This window comes from Notechis scutatus, chromosome 3 (assembly GCF_049901735.1).
Source record: "Notechis scutatus isolate UNSWTSFEM ecotype Mainland chromosome 3, rNotScu1.2, whole genome shotgun sequence".
NCBI lineage: Eukaryota > Metazoa > Chordata > Lepidosauria > Squamata > Elapidae > Notechis > Notechis scutatus.
In genome coordinates, this window is record NC_142011.1 from 50178269 (window position 1) to 50190936 (window position 12668).

General features: G+C 37.3%; 1 protein-coding gene across 5 annotated transcripts in view; it reads right to left on the reverse strand.

The window, feature by feature from the left end:
* Window positions 1–12668, reverse strand: part of BLTP3A (bridge-like lipid transfer protein family member 3A) — a 61624-nt gene that overhangs the window by 21078 nt on the left and 27878 nt on the right. For 3 of the 5 annotated variants that reach the window (XM_026680362.2, XM_087959812.1, XM_087959811.1), the window contains exons 8-15: window positions 11943–12114; window positions 10192–10278; window positions 9218–9388; window positions 7485–7639; window positions 5962–6103; window positions 5065–5258; window positions 2567–4101; window positions 136–335 (exon numbers count right to left, since the gene is read on the reverse strand). In XM_026680362.2, coding sequence (XP_026536147.2) covers window positions 136–335; window positions 2567–4101; window positions 5065–5258; window positions 5962–6103; window positions 7485–7639; window positions 9218–9388; window positions 10192–10278; window positions 11943–12114 — 2656 coding nt within the window. The remainder of the gene's footprint in view (window positions 1–135; window positions 336–2566; window positions 4102–5064; window positions 5259–5961; window positions 6104–7484; window positions 7640–9217; window positions 9389–10191; window positions 10279–11942; window positions 12115–12668) is intronic. The other 2 variants (XM_026680363.2, XM_087959813.1) reach the window with 1 other exon arrangement.

Below are 12668 nucleotides of genomic sequence, written 5' to 3' on the forward strand. Positions count from 1 at the left end.
TCAGAATATGCAATTCTCCCAAGGTAGCCACTTTGTAAGAAATCTTCTAAAATACTAAATGTTTTTACTTTACGATTCCATATGTTCCATTTAATTAATCTGTAATAAGACCAAAACCAAATAAGCTCTTATTACCTGAATTCATAGGCATTACAAAGCCATCACTGCCATCACTATCTACTGACAGTCTATCTTCAAGACCACTGCCATCTAATGAATTGGTATCAAAGGAATGTTGTGAAGCAGTCTTCTTCATGGAGGAGAAACGCGTACTTTCACTATTACTTCCTACTTGAGTCACTGCTGCTTCTTCAGGCTTTGGTGAAGGATCTCTGCTGACAACCACAGATCAAAATTTGTTGGCATTAATGAACATAGTTATCATGTAAGCCTACAGATATGGTCATAAGTGTTGTTGTCTCTTCATTTTTTCCAGAGAGTCCCAATTTGTCATGAAGTAAATTAAATTTGACAGAAGTAAATGGCATCCACCATTCTTTATTCTATAGTCTTTATAAAATAAAGACATTTTGTTTTTAACATAATTGCACAGACATAATTACTGGTAGCCATTAGAAGTTAAGTGACATTATTAAATTTTAGTAATCTCTCAAGCAGACTATTTGCTAAAATGCATGCTGACAAGCCACAGTTCTTTTGGGAGAATGTCCTTTGGTCAGATGAAGAAAAATTAGAGCTTTTTGATAAATCACAGCAGTTCTGTTTTCAACAAAACAGAAAAAAAATTTGGGAAAAAAATGATACTTTTAAAGAAAAGACCGCCACCCCTACAAATGAATCATGGATGAAGCTCCCTAATATTATAGGGTTGCTTTGCTGCCTCTGGTATCGTCTTTTACGCCTTGCAGGATACAGTGAAATCAGAACATCATCAAGATATTCTGGAGTGGAATATAGTGCCTAGTGTTAGAAAGCTTTATCTACATCAGAATTATAACAAAAACTTACATCTAAGAGAATGTTAAGAAAACCAACAAATGGCTGAAAAATAAACACTGTATTGTTCTGAAGTGGGTGCTTGCTATGAGTCCTGATCTGAATCGAGTAAAACATTTATGGAAAAAGCTGAAAATCCCAATTGAGAGAAGGACCCATCAAACATGAGATAATTGGGACAATTTTGCTCAAATGGAGTGGAATGGAACAAATTGCCAGTTGAGAAGTGTAGAAGTATTATTCAAGGCTCCAGAAAGAGTTTGACTGCAGTTATTGCCTCAAAAAGATGTGCTACAAAATATTAGTTTAGAGTACCAATAATTAGGTCCGTGCCTAGTCACACATCAAAAGCAATGAGTCTGCTCTTTGGAGTAAGGAAAAGTGGATGCCATTTACTTGTGTCAGTTTCAATTTATAGAATTGGAATTACAGGTAGTCCTTGACTTACGACCACAATTGAGCCCAAAATTTCTGTTGCTAAGTGAGACGTATGTTAAGTGAATTTTGCCCCACTTTACATTTCTTGCCACAGCTGATAAGCGAATTACTGCAATTAAGTTAGTAACACGATTGTTAAGTTGATTTGGCTTCCCCATTGACTTTTGCTTGTCAGGTCACAAAAGGGGATCACATGACACCAACACACTGCAACCCTCATAAATATGAACCAGTTGCCAAGCATTTGAATTTTGATCACGTGACCACTGAAACGGTCATAAGTGTGAAAAACTGACACTTTTTTCAGTGCCGTTATAACTTTGAATTGTCACTGAATGAACTGTTGTAAGCCGAGGGCTACCAGTACTTGGCAAAAGTTGAGGGGTACCAATACCTTTGGCCATATCTGTATATATTACACATGCAATTTTGTATTCGGCAAGAAAAAAAACACATCGCAGTTCTCTCCTTTCTACTCCTGTGAGAGAAATGGCAATTTTGTCTCACTGGAATCTATTTCCTATAAGTGGTATTTTACTACACACATCCACTCAGAAGAATAAATATAAAGATGAATTAGAAGACAGCAATGAGCTGCTTCAGTGGCTTCAGTGTATGGGATGAAAAGGATATTTTGCCCTCTCAAATGTTACATGGCCAGCAGTAATTACCTCTCTTGGGTTGAAAAAGTAGCAAAGATATAAAGAACTCTAAGTAGCTTTTTAACTTTCCATAATAACATTTGTAACTCTGAAAAAAATAGTGTAAAGTCTGAAAACCCTAGAGAGGAAAAATGGCAATGATAAATTAATTACAAGGGGAAAAAAGACTAGCATAGTAAAAATGCTTACAGAGTACCAGGAGATTTATCTAAAGACAATCTACAACATACACAGCTTGTTTCTAAAATTCTAAAACTATGATTCCTTAATATCATGGCAGAGTAGTTCATCCTAAAACCAGCATATGGAATAAGTGACAAGACTCCTAGAAAAAATGTAATCAAAAAGAACTATAATCAAAGGCCTATTCAATAATTCAATAGCAGGTAAAAGATAAAATAAAACAAACTCTGGATTACACTTGCCCAAACACATAAAGGAAGATGGAACAGAAGATGGCAATAATCACTATTATCCTAATTGTTGTGTTAGTTTCAAGTATTACTCACTTGATTTGGGGGTGGAACAGCATTTTCTGCATGGAAGCCATTTTTTCCTTGCTCAAGCTGAAAGCATCTTTTGTAATTGACATGGCTTCTTTAGTGAGGTCCATAGTAACATGCAAGGCTTCCTTGGTGGCATCCTTTGTTATATGCAATGCACTAGATAACTCCAGCTCCATGTTTCTCAATGGAATCAACTCTTCTTGCCCGTTAAGAGAGACATGTATACCACCTAAAGGATCTACAATGGAAGATGGTCTGGAAGGAAGAACTTCAGAAGTCTTAGGTGGGTTGATGTGCTCACACTGTTTCTCTGCATCAGGGATTTCTTCAGCTTCATGTGCTTCTTCTACAGGGCTCCTCTGTCCAGTGGTTTGACTATGAAATTCTTCCGTCAATGATCCATCAGTTTGGGATTTCAGCATTCCATTTTGTGATGCAGTCATATTCCTATCTGTATTCTCAGTTCCAGTATCTTCTAACATTTTTATGGGACTACTATTTTCCTTCTCGGAGCTGACATCTGATTCTTTGCTTTCAGCAATTAGTTTTTCCCTACTCTCGGAAGCTGAGAGTTCAGATTCAACTAGACTGGTAGTATCTGAATCTACAGATCTCGGTTCTAGTGAAGAACCAGGAACAGGATGCATCAGCAAAGCCACCTCAGTACTGTTGAACATGATGCCTATGCAAGTGGTTATGGAATCTAAAGGTGACCCAGTTATTTCCTGGGTATCTAGGGTAAATTGCTCTTGAAAAGTCTGTAGTACTTCTTTCATCCTAAGTAGCATCAAATACTGATAATGAGTGAGTTGCATCTTCATATGAGCACTTGAATACAGAAGTACATGGATATCGGCAGATATTTCTGTATCATTATCCTTTCCTTCATCATTAACAGTACAACTTTCTTCCATGACTTGCTTTGCCTCAGGGGTAAGGTAGATGCTTCTCAAATTCTGCTCAGTCTTTGATCTTTGGCAGAATTGCTCCTCACTAGAAAATATCTGGTTCTCAGTATGATTACTAAAAGTTGTGGAAGATTTAAGTCTAACATTTGAGGTAGATGAAATTTTCAGCATTGCTGCCTGGGCTTGTTCCCATTTCTTTGGGAGGCAAGCCCACATACAGAGTGGGAAAGGGTAGATAAAGTTAAGGGCCTCTCCTTTGGAACTTTTGGTCCCCTCAAAATCCAAGGACACCTGGGTAAAATTAACAGACCAAAGATCTTCAAAAACAGAAGATTTGCCAGGAAAATGACAGAAATCTGTTTGCTGCTGGACACTGGTATCCACCTGGTATGCGTGACGTAGAAAGAGGGTATGCAAAAGACTAAAGTTGTCCTGAAATTTAGGGAATTTGGTATAGCTAGAATGGAAGAATTCAGAAGCAGCAAATCTACGGAACAGGTTCTGCAGGGCTAAACAACTGCAATGAGGTGCATGCCTTGTATTAGTAGCTGTCACTTCTGATGTGGACATAGAGAGACACTGGGGACGGTCCTGGTGATCAATTACTTTTTTGTCCACTGGGATGTTTACCTGTATGAGGTACAGAAGGAATATTAAGAATGATCTATATGGCCATAAAAGCACAGAAATAAAACATGATTTAAGTGAGTATTTAAAAATGCTTACAGCACACTACTAACATGTTATCTTGATAAAAAATTATTTATATTAGCAATGAGGAACTGAAGCTGGCAGATTGTGATCTACATAAGGCCACACAACTCTGTTATGGGTGAATAAGGGAAAAATAAAATTCCCCAAATTTAACATATGATCCTACAAGACATTTGTAGTCTACATTACGGAAACATACTCTTGTTTAAACAGTTTTACGATAGTTAGAAGACTCTAGTAATCTTTTTTATAAACACTATAAACACTAAATCAAGGGAAAATTTACTTCACAGAGCTTGTAAGAGGAGAATCATCCTATGGTAGCAAAATATCAGGAGTCTAATAACTGAGTTACACATTGATGGCATTGCAATAATAAAAATTAAAATCTCAATTAAAATGACTACATGAAATGATCCAGTTAAAATACTATCAGTCCATGTAGAACCAAAAAAGGGGGTTGCAAATGATATAAAAGCTGTCAGTGGATAAAACAAACAAGCCTAACTGGGCTGTTCACAGATTGTCTTATTTGAAATATACTTGCTCTTTCTCGTGCACACCCACTACTACACTTAGGACAGTGCAGAGATATAAAGGACATCCCCAGTTGATGACAAAATTTCATACAAATGATCAATCTTAATTATCAACAATATTTATCAATGAGTCATTTTCTCTCAGACTAGCAGCTTTTTATGATTTTCTGCAATATAATCTGAAGAAAGCTGTCAAATGTTTCACTAACTCCACAGGAAGAAAGAGCAAAGAGCTTGTTCCACTAAAAGAAATGATCCTTCATTCATCCTCCTCAAGTGCTCAAGACTTTTTTGCCTACCTAATTTAAGACGCGATAGAAGCAAAAGCAAACAAACAAACCTTTAACATAAAGCCATCCAATCGAATATCAATGTGTTCTTCCCTTTTTCCAGAACTCTCCAGCTTGTATATAGCTTTAAACTGTTGTAGACTGCGATAGAGATCAAGGCAGAATAAATTCACCCAAAGCATGCTCCTTGTGTCCAAAGTGAAAACCAAACCATTCATCTGCAAGTACAAGTTTGGACTTGGGACTGGTGAAAAGAAAAAAATATATAGGTTAGTGTTCCACTGATTCTTGAATCCAATAGCAATCGATCTTGAAACCAATTCTGAACCACTTTAGATCAACTACTGACCATGTTAGCTGGGTATGATAGAGGATTGTAGTCAACACATTTGGAGAACTTCCATTAGTGAAGGCTGCCTTAAATAGGGCTAGAGTAGCAGTCCCCAACCTTTGCGGCTTGACAGCCCAGCTGGGGGGGAGAGAGGAACTGGGCCACACAACCAATGGGTCAGCGGGCACATGTATGTGTCAGCCTGCTGCTCATGCAAGTGGAGTTGTGCTTGCCAGCCCGCATCTCGCACAGCCCAATTCTGAATAGGCCACAGCCCAGTAGAAGGCCTTGGCCCAGGGGTTGGGGACCCCTAGTCTAGAGGGATGCCTCATGCCCCCTACAGGCATTATTTGGGCAAATTTCCAAATCCCCAGGGAGACAGAGCATACTCCTAAACTGTAACAAAGAAGCAGAAAGAATAAGATGCTTCCACATAGAGACCTAAAAAAAAAAGGGCTGTGCAACTGCTATTCTATCTTTACAGGTTTTTTTGTATTAAGAAAAACATGACGGAAATGAAAGTGAAATGTGTTAAGCTGAAAGAAATAGTAATGTTGCCACTTTTATCAAAGTTTGTAAAAAAAAATTAGAGGAATATGATTCCTGAGATGGTCACCTGGAAAAGTAGTTTGGTCTGGAAAATAGTACTCTGTGAATACTATATGGATTGCTGACGTTTGTTCCGGAAGTTTCAATAATTTCCTCCTACAGGAAAGTAATGTTGAAGGTTTCTTACTCTGCTGTCCAGCTGTGGAAACCTGGAAAGCAACAGAAATATTGGATATGTATATAGGTACATACATATGAATTATGACAGTGATACTCTTTGGACTTTTACACTTAAGTATATGTAATGTAGGACATGAAAGATTTTAGAAGAAGAAAAGCACCAGTCAGTGAAATTTTTGAAGCGCTATTATACAATACTTTTCAAATAGTATATTCTTGTGTTATAAGTGAGACAGAAATTTGAGCTGATTCTTATTCCCCCTCTTTTTTCTTTTTTTTGGGTGGAAAACTGTTTTGCTCTAATAAAGTTCTTTTTTAAATTAATCATTTAAAAAAAAAGAATATAAACCATAAAAAACAAGCGTTATATCAAAATAATAAGATAGTAAAATATTAGCAAAATCCAAGTACAGGTAGTGATCATTTAGTGATTGTCTTGTTTAGCAACTATTTGCAGTTATGACAGTGATAAAAAAAAGTAACTTTATGACCAATCCTTGCATTTACAACCTTTATTGGTCTACAGAATAAAAGAAAGTGGAAGTCAATTCACTTTGCTTAATGATCAAGCTGCTAGTCCCAACTGTGGTCGCTAAACAAGAACTACCTATATGTAAACATGGGATCTAAAATATCATGGAGATCAGTTTTATAATATCTTTGTTATTTATAGAGTTATAAATTGTGTCATGTCATTTCTTAAAGGAAAAACAAAATTGCTATTAAGCTTTAAACGAAGAGTATACCATAAATCACTAACTAGAATTATAGACTCTCATGAATTAGTTCAAAAATATATTAACTAAGAAATATAATTTCTTATAAAGTTGAAATATAGACTTTGCTGTAAATGTGAAAAATCATATAATATAGTCTGTGATGCTACCAGTTAAAAATCAAACTTTAAAAAAAATAATTCAACATATGTTTCTAGTTATCTGTTCTTTAAAAGTCAGAAATAAGTAAGCAGATATTTATGACTTGGCTTTGAAAGGAAGAAAATTATGAAATCGACTTAAGCTTTTACATATCTTACTGGATGAAATCATGACAATCAGAAGATGACAATGGTCCCTTGTGCTGGTACAGCCCATCATGCCCCACCAATGACACTGGGTGGGATCACTGGGATAAATAATTATCTACTGTTAGATATGATTCTTAAGTGCATATTAGGCAAACCAATCAAACTAAAACTTCCTTGGAGGGGAAGAAGATGCCCAATGTGGAGAAAAGCCCAGTGACCAATATTAGTTTTGCATGTCAATAAAAGATGCTTTGTTGCATCTATCTCCAAATGCTTTGATTCCTTAGTTAAGTGGCATTTTCCCACATCAATAGCAACAAGCCACAGATAAGGGAACATATCTGCATGATGCTCACTTTTCCAAATAAATGTTAGAACTTTACCTGATGAATATCCAGATCATCAACTCGAACAACCAGGCAACTGGATCGGAGTCTATTCCATGCAGGCCGTTGGAGCCCAAGCAGGGTATGAGGTGGTGTGGTAGCCTGATGTAACCCCTTCTCTGTAGAGCTTTTTGGAGAACTAGAAACAGCATCTTAAAGCAAAACCGTCATAATAATCAGAACAAATTCTTCCTTTTAGCCATTAAAATCAATCCTTAAACTTAGAAGTATTGTCCTCTGCCTTTCTCACCTTCAGTTCTTTATTGGCATGAAAAGTATCAAACCAACAATACTGAATGCAACAAATATAGAACTGTATGTGCTTGAAAATTCTACTTAGCAGAGGCTCAGAAGTTATAGCTTGATTTATTTATAAGTTATTTCTATAGCTGCCTCTTTAGTATTGTCCTTTCCATGACTACTAACAGAAGAAGGCAGAAACTGCTTTTTGAACAAGGATATTTTAAAAATACCTTAATATGCAGGAGTTATCATTAGGGCTCACCAATGATTATAGGCAACAAAACTTCAGAGCTATCCTCCCACCTTCAATACATATAGAAGACAATGGTGCGTTTGTTCTCATGAAACAATTGTCAAATGGAAAACACATATTTATATAAAAATATATACATATCTGATATAGATTCCAGGGTTTAGCTTTCATAAGCTCTTAAAGTATTAGAACCATCATCATTCCAGTTTGAAACAAGAGGAAGTATACTTTCCTCATATGAGACAATAGTGCTTTTAAATACAGTTGCACTGAACCCAGATGTATATGCATTATTTTTGACATATCGTAAGTTGTACCCCATCCCTATTCCTAAATTTCAGTTTTTAACAAGACACATAAGTAGCACAATGCAATGCGGATGCTTCAACAGTTGCCCTGTATTCATTATTCAGAAGTATTCAGAAGTTAAATGAGGTTTTGAGTGAGCAAATACAGAAGAGCAAAGTGATCAAAAGGGGTGCTTTGGTAAATATAGGAGCACATCTGAAGAACCTCTTTTGAACGGTTAACAAAGTCAGGGGTGCTCACATTGCAACACTGGTCAAAAGGGCCCAGCAGAGATTATACTACCTGAGACTTCTCAGAAAACAACAACTGAATGAAAAACTGCTGGTGACCTTCTACCGCGGCACCATAGAGAGTATTTTAACTTACTGCACCTCTGTATGGTTTGCCAATTGCACAATGGCAGATAGGAAAGCACTCCAGAGGGTTAATGTCATTGCCCAGAAGATCATTGGTTGCCCTCTCCCCTCTTTGGAAGAGCTTCATAGCTCCTCTGCCTTAAGAAAGTTCAAAACATTCTCAAAGATCCATCTCATCCAGGGAACCCCTTTTTTTTTTAACTATTACCATCTGGCAGATGGTACAGAATAATAAAAACAAGCACAAATAGGCTGAAAAATAGCTTCTATCCTAGGGCAGTAGCTCTTTTGAATTCTGCTGTATAGTGCAGTGTTGGTGTGGTGTGGTGTGTGTGGGGGTTTCGGTTCAATGTGTAGAGAGTGAAGGATGTGTGCTTGTGTTTATTTTCATGGTCATGGTCATGGTCATGATGTGCACTGAAGATGATGTTTGATTTCCTTGTATGAGGTGCAATGACAATAAAGTAAACTAACTAAAGTCATGCTGTTGCTAAACCTTGCATGTTTGCTTTGAAAGCTGCTCCCAGCTGCCTGCAGCTGCAAAACCTTGATAAAGAATCTTGAGTTACCTTGTCTCTTTTTCAAAGGAGATTCCTTCTCTGCAGTTTTAAAGAAGGCAGAACCTGTTTCTTCACTGTATTTTCCCATCTTGTTTTGGAATTCATTCACTAGTTTTCTTGCCCAATGTTCCCAGGTCTCCATGGCATCGCAATATCGCACCCAATGTCTGCAGCTATCACCTGAATAAAATAAGGAGTTTAAATTGACAAAATGACAATACTTCTGTCATCCAGCTCATTTCATTTTGGACGACACACTTCTAATCTGGACCTCTCCGATCAACTAAGTTAAAAGGTTTTGTTGTTGTTAACTATACATATAATTTACCTATCTGAAAATTTATTAATATGTAATAGTCTGTTTTCCATTGTAGCTTAACAAATGTTGCCATTTGATTCCAAACCACATTCTTAAAACCATTCCTATATCTAATGGAATTTGTACACAGTAAATGAATATTTGTTACTCATAATTTTGCTCAGTAATGGCGACTTCCCTCGATGTCTTCCTTGTTAAAGGAAATATTCACTGCCCACCTTTAATCAGAATAGAGCTGGAAGGGACCTTGGAGGTCTTCTAGTCCAACCCCCTGCTCAAGCAAGAGACCCTATACCAGGGCTATAAAACTCCTGGCCTCTGGGCCAGATGTGTCACGTGCACCCCCATTTTAGCAAAGGGGAAAAAAGTGATGAAGCCCCTACAATCTTTTAAAAAAATAATACAAAGAATGACCTAATTCCCTATTTTTTCTCCCATGGAAATTATATGATTGTATTTAAATTTAGCAAAAGTGTCATTGATAGCTGTGCAGTCTATTGCTGCTTTTTCAGGAATGGACTATATGTTCAGCTCTTCCTCCATTGCAGCAAGTTCAGACAAAAGCTAATAGTATCCCCTGCGTTTTCCCTCTTGCTACACTCATTTCACTTGCTGCAATAGAATATTTGTGCATATGCAATATCTCACTAATTTTGCGACATACCTGCCCAGTGGAAAGGATAATAGTCGAAGCCCATCTTCCTAAAAGTTAATTGCATTGCACCTCCCACTATACCATGTTTGGAAGCACCTGTGGTAAAATGGAATTAAAATGAGACAAATCCTGATTGCTGTATGCCTAGTTTACACAAATAGAATATGAATTGGTACTCCAGAACGCAACACTCTGAATAATATACATTGTTTTAACCATAAATAAATTAGGTTTCACCTTTTGGAACATTTTTTTAAATGATGTCAAATATATAAATCCCTCAACATCTGTTTTTATTCAGATTTTTGTCCTAAAATATTTTCATTAGATTATCCAAAATGTCTCCATATTGTCATATAGCATGATTCTAATTAGTTATTGTTGAGGTAATTCCCCGTTAGGAGAATGAGCGCATACAGGGAGACGTATTGAGAGTAGTGTTTGAATAATACACACACAGCACACAGATACACTGTACAGTAAATGTAGGTTTTTTACTTTCAATAAACGTTAAGCAAAGTTCAAAATAAGCAGTCCAAAATCATTCACAGGTTAAATCAGTCAGTTTTCAGTCCAGGGATAATCCAATAACGAAGTCCAGTGTCAAAAACAGTTCAGTAACAGACTTACATCAAATCCAAGAATATCAGTCAATTAGGAGGAACCGCAATACACTCCAACAGAAGGAAACTCACTGAGACTTCTTCTGAGACTAAGACTAAACAACCCAGGTTTCTGGCTCCATCTTATGGCCGTTTGAGAAACCACACCCAATTACAATTTTTGCATTCCCTTAAAGACAGTGATCCCCAACCTTTTTATGCCGCGGCCCGGTACCGGCATCAGCTGGGCGCCATGCCCGGTACCGGCATCAGCTGGGCGCCGCCATCTTTTTGATGAAAAAGTGCTTCCGGTGAGCTTTCTACCCGGAAAAGCTCACGGAAGCGCTGGCACGCCATCTTTTTGATGAAAACGTGCTTCCGGTGAGCTTTCTACCGGAAAAGCTCACCGGAAGCACTTTTCATCAAAAATGATGGCGGCGCCCAGCAAGCCAGTGGCCCGGTAGGACTTGTTCCGCGGACCGGTGGTTGGGGACCCCTGCTTAAAGAGACAGTATTAAATTGTCTATCCTGGTTTATATATTTCCAACCCAAATAGCTGTTAGGTGACTTACATTCCTAACAGTTATCTAATTAGATAACTAAACTAAATGATACCCATTAAGCATAAAGATACTTATAGCAACCTCCCTTGATGCTTGCAGGTGTCTCTACCTATATTAGTCTTTTTTAAACATTCTTTTAACAAACAAACAAATATGAAACTTGTGTTAAAAAGCATTGACCTTTAACATTTTACTTACAACGTAGGCCCATAGCTATTTAGGCTCCATTAGAAAAATGGGAAATGTGGCTGCAGCCTAATATTGTTCTGAAGAAACATTTGTACCCCAAAAATAAAAAGGAAGAACATATGGGGGGGACAGGAAGAGATGGGGGGAGCCATTTCACTAGTTTTATTTTTATTTGTGAATACAGAATTCCCCGCAATATCCTTATTGTAACAGTACCTAACATTTCATATGTGCCCATGAGCTCAAAACAGAGTTCTTGCTACTGAAACGATTTTATAAAAAAGCTGGAATGAGGAAGAAAGAGGAAAAAGAGGAACCAAGCTGAAACATCTGCTTAAAAATTCTGCACATGCCATTATCCCCACCAGTCACATTGCTCTCCCAATTTCAGCCCAGGGAAAGCTACCTGTTTCTCGAGTGTGGCTATCATCACAGATATGAAGGTCCAGACGGGAAATAAGAAGGTGATAGGAAGACTCTTTCATATCATACATCTCAAAATACTGGCTGATTGCTTTATGGGTGCTGCCAAATGACTGGGGCCAAGACTGTTGGGTACTGGGAACAGGAGGTGTGATCTGTAATACAGAAGAATGAAGTACTAATTTTCACCCATACAGAACCCAAGAGGAACAATGGAGATAACATAGTATCCAAAGACCTAAAATCATCCTATGGAAACAGAAAAATAGGCTTTAAAATGCATTAATTTAAGGCAGTTTCAAATTCAAATCCATGAATGAATATTAGTAAACAGAAAGCCAAACTGGAAAACACAGACCTTGGAATAATTCTTAAAGACCGTTGTTGTTATTGTTGTTTTTGTAGGGGCAATGGGGGAAGGGGGAAGGGAGGTCATTATACCTGTTTCCTAAATTACAATATAGAAAATTAGCGAATGGGATTAACCCTCAAAGGAAAATGAGCATTTATTTATTTATTTATAAAATTTATTGTCTGCCCATCTTACCACAGGGTGATAATCATTGAGATCATGATTGAAGCCAAGGGAATATGAATGAAAGAATAGCTGTCCCTCACCTTTAGTCAACCACTCAGCCTCAGAGGCTCAGACTTTAGAATCTGTAGCCTTCCAGATGCAGCTTGATTTTTAATTATCTGCTAATATGCA